This window comes from Lycorma delicatula, chromosome 1 (genome assembly GCF_047948215.1).
Source record: "Lycorma delicatula isolate Av1 chromosome 1, ASM4794821v1, whole genome shotgun sequence".
Taxonomy (NCBI): domain Eukaryota; kingdom Metazoa; phylum Arthropoda; class Insecta; order Hemiptera; family Fulgoridae; genus Lycorma; species Lycorma delicatula.
In genome coordinates, this window is record NC_134455.1 from 299,851,205 (window position 1) to 299,866,152 (window position 14,948).

The following is a 14,948-nucleotide window of genomic DNA, read 5'->3' on the forward strand; positions in this document are numbered from 1 at the left end:
AATCAGTGATCAAATATAATGAAGTTATCTTAAATTTCTTCTTTTCAAAAGTACCTAAAGAGTGTACATTTTTTTTTTTGGAAAAAAGAATATGTTTAGGATACTAATTAAATTGAGTTTTAAGGAACACACACTGTGTTTAATAATAGTATAGTTTGTAATAGAATTTCTATTTAAGGTTGAATTTCTTTTTTTACTTGAAAATGTGTAAGTTAAAAACATGAAAATGTACCTGTTCGGCAGTATATTATATCAGGATGTTTGTGAATCCACTCTCTCATCTGCTCTAAAGCATGTCTTCGGCTAGAGTCATCTTCTCTTAATTCAGTTTGGGCAATGAGTCGAAGTTCTTCAGATAGATTCTCATAATCATTATCATCTGGCTCATATCCATGGCCCATACTGAAAAGTAATAAATTTCATTAAACTACTTACAGTATTAAAAAAAAAAAAAAAAAAAAAAAAAACTTATTGAGGTTTTATGGAAAATGTTAAAAGATATTTTAATGAGCTATAATAAATAATAGATTGGACAAGACCAACTGCTAAACTACAATTACAGGTATTCATTCATAAAGTACGAGAATTTACAGAAAACTTTAGTAGCTACTATCACTTCAAATCACAAGAGAAAATCATTAGCTCAATATAACAATGCTGAAGAAACAATATACTCATTATCATTCGTAAATTGCATTTTAAAATATGTAAACAATAGAATTGTGTTTGTTAAACATGAAGGTTAGCAGAAAATTTATAACTCCTCACTTCTCCTAATTTGTCTGGTATGAGATCCTAGTTATTTCTGTGGATGGAAATTTAATTTTCAAGAAACTTATCACTTATTTTAGATCATCATTTCATCAAGTAATAGATAAGACTGAGGCGAAAATACTTGCATGCTTTATTATTCAAAGAAATGATTCATTCTTGGTTTAAAAATACTTGCAATAATATTTGAATATAAATTGTTTAATATTCCAAGATAATATACGTATATATTTATTGGATACTGAAATATGATATGCACAGTTAGGTGCATTAAAATTACTTTCATCCAAGTTTTATTAGGTAAAATGACTTCATAGTCGCAATAATATTGTTTATTTCATTAATGCATAATGTCCTTGGAAAGAGTACAAAATTGATTTGTTAAGAAATTGTAAATATATTTTCTTGAAATTTTATTATTCATTTTTTGAAAATTTTAACTTATTATTATTCAATATTATTTGAAAGGCTATCACAAAGAAACAACTTATGGAGCAATAAATACATTTGGCAAATTACTTTGCAAGATAAAATTAAACTTAATTCTATTTTATTATTTAGCTAACAAGGTAACAAGCTAATAAGGTAAAATAATAAATGATATAATGCACTTGGTAGAGAAGGTTTTCAATAAGTTATAATATTTTATGAGTAGTATATGATCCATCATGAGTTAATGAAATACGTACTCCATATAATGTATAAAAGTACTGTCTATTTTCCAAGCTTTTATTTTCAAGAGAGTTGTGCTACAGTTTTAAGTAGTATCTTACTTGATCAAGAAAATATTCAATACATTTCTGAACTAGAAAAATATAGGTATAAAAAATTTCTTAAATATCTGTGACTTGTATTGATCAATAAAGGTGTTTAATATTTTATCAGAAATAATCATGTAGCAACTCAAATTAAACTTAGTTACCTGTTGTTTTATGCAGATTTTACATTTTCAATCTAGTAAGTAATTTTGCTTGTTACTGAGTATTCACAGGAGAAATAATAGTTGCCGTAGTTCTCAGTCAAACCCATTAGCAATTACTGGGATACAGTGTTTCAAGAAAAGATTCTAATTTGAATCCTTAAAAGATTATTAAACTTTATAACAGTTTTTAAATAGACAATGGTGATTTGATTTAATAACCACTAGTACTGATGTTAATAAATCAAATTTATCATGAATTAATCAACTTTTAAACGATCAGTTTTATTTTTAATTAATATCAAGAAAATAATTATAAAAATGTGTTGAAATTCCAAAAATTTCTAGTTGTTTCACTTATTTAATAGACTGAAACTATTTCTTCTTAAGTTATTAAATGGTGTTGGATAAAAACAAAATTTTACTTTTGATCTTTCTTATTACAAATTAGTAAACTAATAGAATTAATGCTATTTATTGACCCAATTTTTCAGACTGACAGTTTTTTTTTTGTTTGATTCTAACATTAAATAAAGTTTTATAGATTTCTATTAACAATTTTAACTATTTAGAAAAAAAAATGATTTTAAAGAAATGTTATCTTTTCATGTTTGATCTTTAGGTATTGTACTGAAAAAAATTGTCTTATATATATATATTATATATATATATATATCTGATTAAATACACACTTAACATATAAATCTCTAGGATATCAGGAAGTGTCCTTTATATTATAAAAATAGTATAAAAATTGTAGCGGAACTGTCTCATAATAAAACAGCTGAAAAACATTTCTTTAATTCTTAATTTTGTTCATTTTTTGTAAGCTAAATTTAATGCATTTTTAAGGACAGTGCTTTTAATAGAACTAAATAAAAACTTATTATTTTCTTATTAATTATATAAAAATAATTTTATTGTTCAATTAATTGTATTTATATAAATAATGAGTGTAATACTGAGTGTTCATTCCACATTATACGATGTTAAAAACTAATTAAATATGAGAGAATATAATAATAAGCTACTTTCCAGTTGAAAAAAACCATGCGTTAAAGCTTACTTTGTTTTGTTAATATTGATTACATGAAAGTATATTCAACAAAATAAATCTATACTCTACAGAAGTAAAATAACAAAACATATTTAGGTAATATAAAATAATAATAGATAACAATTGTGACCTTATTACTGATATGACGGATAATGTTGACTTTATTTTACCTTTTTGACGATCAATTGTTATATATATTTTTAAATTTATTTTTATTACAATTATTGATATGTGAAGTAAATATTTATAATATATATTACATCACTGTTCCTGAGGATGGAGTAATAATCTCTGAAAGCGCTCACATATAGTTCCTACTATTAATGAATGTTGTTAAGTGGAAATTATAATTATATAAATAACAAAAAATAATTAAAAATTCTCATAATCCTTTCTTAGATTGTAATGTAATTTACGTTTTCCTTTTCAGTAAATAAGTTGTATACAGATTAAATATTTACTTCGCAGATTTGTATTTAAACAATAAGACTGATTAATAAAATTAGTGATTTAAAACAGCTTAAATCATATATGGATAGATATTATATAAAAAATTAAATAATATAAAAAAAAAAAATTTCTTTTACTTTAACATTAAAATTATTACAACAGTTTCCTTATTACAATTATTACCCTTGATAAAATGAGAATACACATACAACTGAAATGTTACTTTCACTTAAGTATGTTTTTAATTTGATAGATGTAGTAGTAAAAGAAATTTAATTTTTTTGAACTTGAATTAATTATATGGTTGATGACTGCACAAGAGAAATTATTTTACTGTTTTACTTTTGTAGTTTATAATCATTTTAAAGAATAATAGCAGGTAGTTTATTAAATGTTAAATTCTATTTAATTATTATTGTATACCGATAGGCCACATAACTAAATTATACTATTTCTGTTTTAATGGTTTATATAAAAAATATTTAAATATTAAATTTTGTTTAGTTAAAAACATAATGCATTTATTTACTCAAGATTAAAACTACAGATTAGTGTTCAATTACTGCTGCCTTTTGTTTTATTTTTGGAAGAGAAATGAATTACATAGTGTATGAAAAACATCAAGAGTGATAGGTATTTAAACCCAGTACCTTTTGGATAAAAAGCATAGATGTGATGGACTACTCATAATCAATGAGTATTTGTGTTTGGTTATGTGAAATTCCTTGTATTCATACATTCACACAAATATTTATTTTTTAAATTGTAAATAAAGCTGTTCCTGATTGTAATTACAACTTCCCTTATTTACACTTCTTTATTAACCTGTAAAATTATTATCTTATTAAAATTAATTAAAAAGTTATTGTTTTGAAAGGATATGTTTAAGGCTGGGACACCAGACACTGAGCTAGATCTAAACTTTTTTTTAAGAAAGAAGTCCATGATTATACTTGTATATTTATTAATATCATTGTATATTCTGGAGTATTTCTTTAGATTTTATTAAAAGAAGACATTAATAATGTTTGAAAATGATTATTGATTCACCAGGTATCATCCACTTTGTTATTTTCAGGGTAAGTGCTGTTGTAGTTAATTTAATTGGTTATAATACCACACTAATTAATTATAATTGGTCGTAATTCAGTTAACAACAGTTTTAACAACTATTTGGCCTGATATTCCATAAGATCGGCTGAGCTATACTGACTTGAGGGAAAATAAAATCCATATTTATTTAGTTTAGTATTAATTCTAACATAAATAAAATGTAAGTAAATTTTCTTAGTACCACAATGCTATAAAACATATTTACATCAGAAACCTTGAAGAAACCACAGACATTACCAGTGATGGCAAGCATTCTACAACATGCTCACTAGGGAAAGTAAAGGCAGAAGTGGTTTCTTTTTGCACTCTTCACTGATCTGACACACTGCCTCACATCAGTGATACCTGTCGAAATATAGATGATGTTTAGTCCTATATGTAACATATTTGTTCTCTTCAGCATGTTGTTGTTATCTGATCAGTCATGTCCAACCCTCAGTGATTCCATGGACAAGTTTTCTCCATTCATTTCTGTCAATGACTGCTTTCTCTAGTTGTTTCATGGACATGTCTGTGTCAGCTTTGTTGGTATCAAACCAACAGGTGCTTTGGCAGCCAGGTCTCTTTTTTTCGCTGACTGTACCATGCATCACTGATTTTTCCAATAAATTTGACCGTATGACATGCCCAAAGTACAAGAGGTTAAGCCAAAGTATTTTACCTTCAAGGGACATGGCTAGTTTGACCCACTCCAAAACTGCTTTGTTGATAATTTTAGTTGTCCATGGTATTCGCAACATTCTTCTCCAGCCCCACAGTTTGAAAGCATCAATTCTTCTTCTATCTTCCCTCTTCAGGTTCCAACTTTCACATCCATAAACTGTTATGCAAAAGTTGATGGCATGGACTAGCCGGCCTTAGTGCTTAGTATCTTTATTTTCCCAGATTCAGTTCATGCTTAACATTGTCTTCCAGCCCAATGTTATTCACCGTCTGATTTCTGGGCTTCACCCACCATTTTGAGTGATCATGGATCCAAGAAAGATGAAATCACTAATGCACTTGATGTCTTCATTATTAATCACGACTTTGATGTTTTTGCCTATAGATGTTATGATTTTGGTCTTTTTGACATTGAGGTGTAGTCCCATTTTTTCACTTTCTTCCTTCAATCTTCTTATCAGTATCTTCAGATCATGCTCTGATTCAGCTAGAAGTGTTGTGTCATCTGCATAACAGAGATTATTGATGTTGTGACCTCCAATTTTAACTCCGATCTTAGATTCTTCAAAGTTTAACTTCCGCATAATTATCTCTGCTAAAAAGTTGAAGAGAAAGGGTGATCAGATGCAGCCCTGTCAACTTTGGCCAACTTTGAACCAATTAGTGTCTCCATACACTGTTTGAACTGTGAACTCCTGATTGGTATACTATTATCTGATGAGGTGAGTTAAGTGTGATGGCATTCCCAGTTCATGTAAGGTGTTCCAAAGCTTCTTGTGATCAACACAATTAAATGCTTTGGAATATTCAACAAAGCATTGATAGATGGCCTTTTGATATTCGTAGGTCTTCTCCAGAATACAACACAAATTTGCAATGTGGTCATGGGTGCCACAGCCACGTCGAAAACCAGCCTGGACATCTGGTAGCCGAGCATCAATCGCTGATTCAAGACGGTTCTGTATAACCTTCAATAAGACCTTACTTGCGTGGGAGATTTAGGCTATAGTCCGGTAGTTTGAGAAGACACCACCTTTCTTTAGCATCACCTTTCTTTAGTAGTAGGATGAAAACAGACCTTTTCCAATCTTTTGGCCACGTGCCAGTTTCCCAGAATTTTTGTCATAATGCTGTGATTGCTGCTGCTGACAAAGGTCTGAGCAGGTCCAATGGAATAGAGTTTATGCCAGGAGCCTTGTTATTTGGGAGCCGTTTCAGAGCCCATATCACTTCTTCTAATATTGATGGTTCAAATTCATATGGAACATTTTTATTGGTGACTGAGGCAGTTTGTGTTTGCATACAATTCTTCTACACACTGTTCCCATCAAACTTTGATGCTTGCTTAGTCAAGGTTTTCCTGTTCTTATCTTTGATTGTCACTTTGCAAGCAGTGAATGAGTTTTAGACTTGTCTTACTTAGCAAAAGAGACCTTTAATATGGCCTCTAATAAGCCCCTCTTCCAGCTGCTTGTATCGCTGTTCCCAGTATGCTTACTTGTCTTGTCTAGTAACACGTTGAAAATCAGTATTTAGTCTCCTGAATTCATCTCTATTGCCAACAGCTTTTGCTGCTCTTCGTTTTTCAGCAATTTTAATGGTGTCTAATGTCAACCATTTGGATCTTTTTTCCCACTTTTTGTATGGTATATGCTCTAGAGCGGCTTCCATGACATGAGATTGGAATTCTTGCCAAACTCCTCAGGTAGTCTCTCATTGAGGAGCAGCTCAAACTTGTTCTTCATCTCTGTGGCATATGTTGGTGGAATTTTGGTGACATCAAACCACTTTAGAGGAGCATGTTTCTTGTCATTACATTCCATGACTCATCTTGGGTACCAACAGCTCGTGATCAGAGCATCAATCTGCTCCAAGGATCGTTTTAACTGCTAGAACAGAGCTTCACCATTGCTGACTACATAAGATGAAATTGATCTGATTATGGTATATGCCATCTGGTGATGTTTAGGTGTATTAACGCTGTTTCAGCTGCTCATAGAGGGTGTTAGTAATGTCAAATTGTGTTCTTGTCAGAAATGGACCAATCTGTTGCCAGCTTCATTTCGTTTGCCCAACCCAAACCTGACACAGATGCCCTGTTCTTGTTGGGTTCCAACTTTCACATTAAAATCCCCAATAATGTATATCATTTTCTTTTTAGGCTTCTGTTCCAGTGTTTCATGTACTTTCGCATAAAAAACTTCAATCTCATCTTCATCAGTAGCTGTGGATGGACCATACACTTTTGTACAGTAGTTGTATTCAATGGCTTCCCCCTGATTCAAATAGTCATTATCCGGTCACTGACTATCGTATAATTTTCTCAGCATGAGCTGTGAGCTTATCCGTGATAAAGGCCACACCAATTCTTTTGATGCTGTCATGACCAGAATAGTAGATAGTAAAGTCATCAGAGGTAAAATGGCTATTGTCTATCCAGTGTAGTTCACTCACACCAAGTATATAACATTGTCGGGTCATTTTTGATTTCACGGTATCTAATTTTCCTTTTGACAATCCATACATTCCATGTTGAAATCCTTTTGATTTTCTTTTGGCTCAGGCCTACACGTTCTCCATGGGCTACATCAGTGGCTGGGTGCCCAGAATGGTTTCTCCCACCTACATCATAATGCCCAAATGGGTATTGGTGGAAACTGATGCCCTTCCCCAGTTGCTTGTTTGATACTTCATGGCCTGGGGGTCCTACCGCTCCATACCATATTTGAAATTGTTGAAGTACCTTCCATAGAATTTTCTTGGCAAGAAAAATGGGTGGGTTGCGAGATCTTATCGAAGACCATCTCTCAGCTTGATCTTATCGGGTCAGCAATGGATCTCTGTGTAAACTGGAGGAGCCAGGCTGAATGGACAATAGTGGAGAGTTTTATAGTGTACTTAGCAAAGGAAAGCATTGCTGAAGGGATCTAGAGCTCTGCTTGGATTTCTCTTTTATTCTATTTTTATTGGTTTTGTTTTATAAATTGTATTTTTATTGTTGTTCTTGTCCTTTGTTTTGTTTTGTTTCAATGTTTCTGTGTTGTTATTGTTACGTGTAATATTTTTGTTTCCTGTTGCGTTGAACTCACTTTCATCTTCTGTGGGTAGGTAGTTCAATTCCTTTGATTAGTTAGGTGTTTTCAGTCTTGCTTAAGACTCGTGATGTGCTTTGTTTTCAGTTCACTAAATAGTAGTACAGCGATGGGAATGTCACTCATGGCATTTGCATCAGTGGTATCCTGGCTGAGGTGGACTGGAATATGTCAAAAGTCAAGGTTTCAAAGATAACTGCTGGTAAAGCCCATAAGGGCTTGGAATGGAGGGGGTGGTAGAGGCTTCTCTATGGGCTCAGGATGCCATGTCCTACCCTGTGCTCCTGTAATTAGCTTGTGGGCTGTGACCTCCACAGTTCACCCCCTCAACGCATTGAGGATGCAGTGGGATGTTGAGGGAACATAGAAATTCGAACTCTTCAGCATAGAAATGGTTTAAAAATATTATCATTATTCTCAGAAAAAAATAAAATTACTTCTGGTGCCACTTATTCCTCAGCTACTATTCAGCTGAACCAAGAAAGCTATTATTTAGTACAATAAGAAAGATTGGGCAGATACTTAAAGAAACAAATTAAATATTCCTTTTTAAAAAAACAAAGCATTATATACACTATTTTCATTCAGTAAGGGTAATAATCAATTTAAGCTTCAAGAAATAAATATTCAGAGATTTGTACATCAGTTAGGTAATATTACTAATCAGATGTAGGTAGATCACATGTCACTCCTGAAGTAGCACAGCCACTTTCAAAAATAACTAGCATCTAGACCATGTTTACTATAGAAATTGATAAATAAAGTATTCCATTAGTTATTTTGTTAAGAGGCTGAGTGAGGTAAACATCATTATTTTGAATAGCCAACTCTGATTTTAGTACCTCTGGTAAATTATACATGTCACAAATTAAAAAAGAAATGTTAGTTAGATAATGTGAAGCTATAAACAATGAAACAATTAATTATATACACTACCTCAATAGGATAGAGTTTTATAAGGAAAAAGAATTTAGTGCATGTTTAGTACTTCAGAGAAAAAATAGCAATAAATAATTTAGATAAAGTTTGTATTTTTTATTTATTGTTATCTTTTTTGAAGGTATCATAACCCAATTTGGTTCAAAACAATCTGATGTGACAGAGAAGTCATTCCAGAAAAGGTTGTAATCCATTCTTAAGAAGAAAAAGCATGTCATACCAAGCTTAATAAGGAAAAATGAAAATAGTTTTAAGTCATCTTCTTCATTATGATTAACAGTGATGTAAATAAACATGTCAAGTTCCACCAAAATGCTGGTGATATCAACATAAAGTGACATTTTTTTAATCTTTTTAACTTCCAGGCATCGGTTGTATTATATACATCATTACTTTCAAAGAAAGCTACTCATGTTTTGTACTTCAGATACTTGATATATGTCATAGCTAAAATAAAGACAGAGAAAAATAATATAAAGAAGCATAAACTGAATGTACATTTTGTTATGAAACAAATCATTACATACAACCCCCTTCGATTCGGTAGGGATTTCATATTGATGTGCATCATAATGAAGCTCGATAATCCTTTTAATTTAATTTGGTAATTAATTATAATTTTTTTAATTTCTATACGTTTCAAAAATGATAAATTATAAAGAAATTAGAATATTTTATAATATTAATCAGGTCATACATTATTATAAATTCTGAAATATTACTTAATGCAATCTATGAAATATTCAATTTATTAGACATTCCGGTAGAGATACTATGTAATAGATTGGGTCATTGCAAAGCCAGATTTAAAGGTTTCTGTTTCAAGGTTTGATGGAAAATGAAAGTGAAAGTAATGTGTTACTTTCTCTTTAGTCGCTACTTGTACTTTCTTACATAATTTCCGATCATTCCTCTTAGAATGAATTTGTTGTATATAAATACACACACACAATATAATCTGGGGTTTTTTATATAAATCTTTGTCACTTTCACAGTTTGGTAGTAATAATTTTTTAAATATAAATTCATAAATATAGGCTTTGTTGAATCCAACATCGACAAATGAGAGGTTATTTTATAAAATACATTGTTAATATTTGTCATTTTAAATTAAGAAAATAAACCCAAGTTTAATTAATAAATTATTTCTCAATAGTAACATTTTATTAATAAACCAGGATAATAAAACGCAAAAGGACCAAAAAGAATAAAAAAACTCGTAAATTACACTTTCTTCATGAAATAAGTCATTTTTGCGGTTTGCTAAATTACTCTTGTTTTTTCATGTAATCCAGTGTTAATAATAATGTAATTTTCATATGTAATAAAAAAATAATGATTTTAAAGAATGTGTTGACACTGGAAGTAATATGAAATGACAATAATGTTAGAATTGGTTGTAAATGTTGTTATATTTTATTACAAAAAATATATTTTTACAAAATTAAATGTTTTAAAGGAGCTGTTTTTTCCTTGGATTTTCCAGTATTCTTTCTGTTTCTTCTTTTTCTTATTTTTTACCTTCTTCGCTCACAGAATCTTCACTCACGTCATAATTCTCAGTAATTTTTTATGGGACATTTAAGAACACTGTATACGAAACTCCCGCGGGTACCATAGAAGAATTGCGTACAAGAATTCTAAATGGAATTGAGAATATCTATCAAATATGACAGATGTTCGACAATCTTTGGTTATCTTAATAACCGGTGTCTGTTCATTAAATGAAAAACCCGTAATGCAAATTATTTCTCAAAATTAATATTATTTATTATTTTAATATTTTCACAATTTCAAAAAATATATGATATTTTATTGTAATATTTTCATATTATTAAATTAATATACTTTATTACATGGTACCATTCAAAAAATTATTCCGGTTGAGTTGGTGACGAATTATTTAATTTTATTCGGAAGGAAATGAGACCTGGTTTTTTAATCTGAAATTACTCAAAAATGTTTTGCTATAACTTCGTTATTTTGAACAGATTTGAATAAATCAGGTGTCATTTTCTTTGTCATAAAACGCTTTACATTTTTTATTTATTTACATAACGTTTAAATAAATCAGCTTTTGCAAATATATTAACAATTAAAAAGTTTATAAGACCGTCATTTCGAAATCGATTGAAAGATCAGATTCATTATTTTTGTACAAGTAAACCTCTAGATACCCTTGGTGCATAGAAAATTTCAGATAGATTAACCACTCTTGAGAAATACATTTTTATGTTAAAAATAGAAAATGGCGGATAACTGTTAAACTAAGCGTTTCCGGACATATGTTAATTAATGATTAAATTGTTTTCTTTATTTCAATGTACGAGATCATCCCCTGAATCCTTGAAATAGTTTTTATAAATATTCCGTTTATATATATAAAATAATAATAATTTAGTATCTTTATAACACACAGGTTTTATTTTTTATAAGGTTTTGATAGTATGAACCGTAAACAACTAAAACTTAAAAGTCATTTTTCTTGTAAATTTTAAAAATATCCTAAAAGTTTTATTAAAATAAATGCAGTCATTTTAATCCAAACAACGGATATATTTCATGGATAATTATAATAAAAATTGAAAATTGTCAATTCGGAAGATCAAATTTGAAGAAAACTGATACAAGTTTTTTATTTTATAATTTAGAACTAATTTTTCAGCCATTAAGCTTAATCGGAAACTCGGGCAATTGTAAAACAACTTCAACCTTTAGAAACGAAAGTTACTCTTTCTCTAGAAATTAAAGAGCACTTAAAAATAGATAGAAGATTACTAACGGAGCAAACCCACACATCCTATTTGTATGACATTTGAAAATACCAAAATACGAGTTATAATCATCAGCCAGACTCTCTCCAGTGATTTTTTATATTGAGAGAATTAAAGAGAATTTCTGTCCACTGAAGATAATTTCAAAGCATTATTAAATTACTTAATTATTTTTTTTATAAAAAACAATTAAATAAAAATAATAAATTTACAAATCAATTTGTGAGTATATCGATAAATGGATACTGTATTTTGGTGATGCTAGCATTATTCAAAGGAAAAACTTCATGTAAACATAACGAAAAGAACAATTTAACTTTTTTTTAGAAAAATAAATTCTTAGTTTTACTTATTTTTATGAGAATGTTACTTTTCGAAAGGATGTATTCTATTCTTTTATACATACACAAAAAATATCCTATCAAAATATGAATGGAAAAATATACTATGTACGTCATACCTCATAAACGTAATGATTATAAGGAACCTGACGTGAATAAGAAGTCATACCCGAAAATGATATAGCCATTGTCAAGTAAAGTAAGCTTCAACACTAAGATTATTAAAAAAAGTGAGAAGCGAACTGTTCTCCCGTCGTCTTCTTAACTAAACTTAATTTACGGTTGCATAGACCAAATTAAGCCCATTCAGATGTGATATTCAGTCCTAAAACTGACAGTTTCAATGCCAAATTCAACACAAGGACTCACTAAGTAGTTAGCATCATTACTATTAGAGAAAGCAATTGGTATCTATTCTACGATATATGAATTAGCATATGAAAGGCTGATATATAACAGACAGTTAATATATCCCTTTTTACTATTAAAAAGTGCTTAATATACATTTTAATTCAGTAGGTGAAAATATACAATCTACATAAGACATTTATTTTTAGAAGAATTTTCGAAGATCTTTTAAGAAGAGTTATAATCTAATGAAATATAATTGAGGTGTGCGTGTTGTAAGAACGTGTGCGCGCGTGTGGTATATAAGCGCGTAACTCTTCACAGACCTGTAAAGGTCAGATAAGATTATTTACGTTTGCTGTTTTATTTGCATTTCCTTACTCTTAAGATTATTTGTTTAAATCAAGGTGGACCACGGTAGCAAATAAAATATTTGTATGTAGTAAAGCTAGGTACATAAAGGATGTTAAGCAAAATTCATAAATAAAATTTAATTTATTTGTAGTATTATTATAAAATCCAGTTGAATATTTTCCTATTAACGGTTTCAAAAGAGTGATCGGTTAAATAATAAGTTTAAAAAGACAAGTTATATATAAATATATTGAGAAATTTGAAAGTAAAATTCGTTTTAACTTGTTATAAAAAATCATTTTATTTTAAACACTTTTTATGTAATAAAAAAATTATACCTGTTCAGATTACGTATCAGGACAGGAAATATACCCTAACCTTATGTATCCTTTGACATTATTAAAATGAACTTTCGCTACGGATACATTAAAATCGAAGGGAAAATTCACTGATAATAATTATTTGTATTTCTCAGAAGAAATATCTAAAACTAAGAAATAATGACACAACTGACTGAAATTTTCTCTTTTTAGACAGGCGAAAATTGTTTAATTAAAAAACCAATCCGTACAGGAAATTACTAATAAATCTACGGATCTTTTTTTTCTACTACTTATTACTTTTGCCAAGTTATATGTTATGCTAAATCTCGTAACCGGTGTTTGTAGGCAGCTTATATGAGAAAAGAATCACTCCTGAAAATAATAAAACTTCTCTCAAGAATAAAAAGCACCCCACGTTACGTTTCTACGAAAGTGACGAATGAGAGCTTCCCGCTGTTTCTCTTACTAAGCCAAATATATTTTTTCACATTGAAATAACAAGTAAACTGAAATTCTGATATGCTTACGTAGTCTTACAAGTGACATCTTCATTCGGTTCACAATGACCCTATAGTGACCATTAATACTCTAACAAAAAACCACTGTGATTGGTGCTTCTTCATAACTCAAGTCCTTTAACTTTGTCACAATAACAAAAAATATATACAAATATACATTGAATTTTGAGTAAAAAATTAAACTTATATAGTATTTAAGAAAACTCTTTACGCATTCGCCTTTAAAAATTTATTTTACATTACACAAATTATGACCGAGGAAAATTCTCAGAAAAATTTACCCCAATCTCATGAACAGCAAAACAAAGGGGTTTTTAATTCTGATAAGTATTTTTATGTTCGAAAAATAAGATATAAGCGAAATAAAAATGTCTTCTTAATAAATGAATGACTATGTTTACAATAATATAAACAATGATAAATAAATAACAGACTAAGGAAAATTCCACACATGACATTAATTCTTAGATAAATATTTAAATCCATCTATTAAATGAATAAATAAAACATTTATGGTAAAAGAAGAGGACAAAGAAAGCTATGTCATTTTTTATAGCCAGATTCTCTAATATATAGGTAACTTGACTACGCAAGACTAAATAATATACTTTATTCAGTCGATTACCCAATATCGTTGGTTAAATAAATACAAAGAATATTTTACACATTCGTGAAAACGTTTTTAATTTATAATATTATATAACAACTTTTTTTGTTTGTATCAATTTGTTTTTCCGGGTTAATATTAGGAATCTATCTCCAAATTTACTTCACTGTTTACATACAACCACCTTAATTCTTTTAGTGTTGCAAACTACCTCACCTATTTCATCAATTTCTTCATGATAATGTGATTATTAATGTAAATAAATCGAATTTAATTCGATTATTTATCATACAATTTTTTTTCTTTTCAAAATCAAAATTTGGTAATGCTAAAACCTTTTATTACACAGCCACAAAATTGGGATCGATTTGTAGGGTCCAGGAATAAATCATCATTAGATTAGGTAAGGATCCGAATATTATTTCGTAATCGGAATACTATTTCATGAAAAATAGTACTGAAAGTACTGACAAATTGGGTGCAATATTAAAACCGTTCTCTTGAAAATGAATTCAAATACACGGAAAAGAAAAACGTAAACATTGACAAGACCCTATGTCTTCTTAGCTTTCCCAGTCTCTCAAAAAAATACCTTCTTTCCAGGAAAGGTTATGATGCTATATGAGTTTCAGCCCTCTTGCATTAATTAACATTTGGTCTCTAAATTAACAGAATTACT

At 29.4% G+C, this 14,948-nt stretch overlaps 1 protein-coding gene across 4 annotated transcripts in view; it reads right to left on the minus strand.

Moving 5' to 3' along the window:
• Positions 1 to 14,948, minus strand: part of LOC142333250 (clavesin-1-like) — a 108,009-nt gene that overhangs the window by 33,463 nt on the left and 59,598 nt on the right. For all 4 annotated transcript variants that reach the window (XM_075380270.1, XM_075380266.1, XM_075380250.1 and 1 more), the window contains one exon: positions 233 to 402. In XM_075380270.1, the coding sequence (XP_075236385.1) occupies positions 233 to 401 (169 nt within the window). In that variant the 5' untranslated portion in view covers position 402. The remainder of the gene's footprint in view (positions 1 to 232; positions 403 to 14,948) is intronic.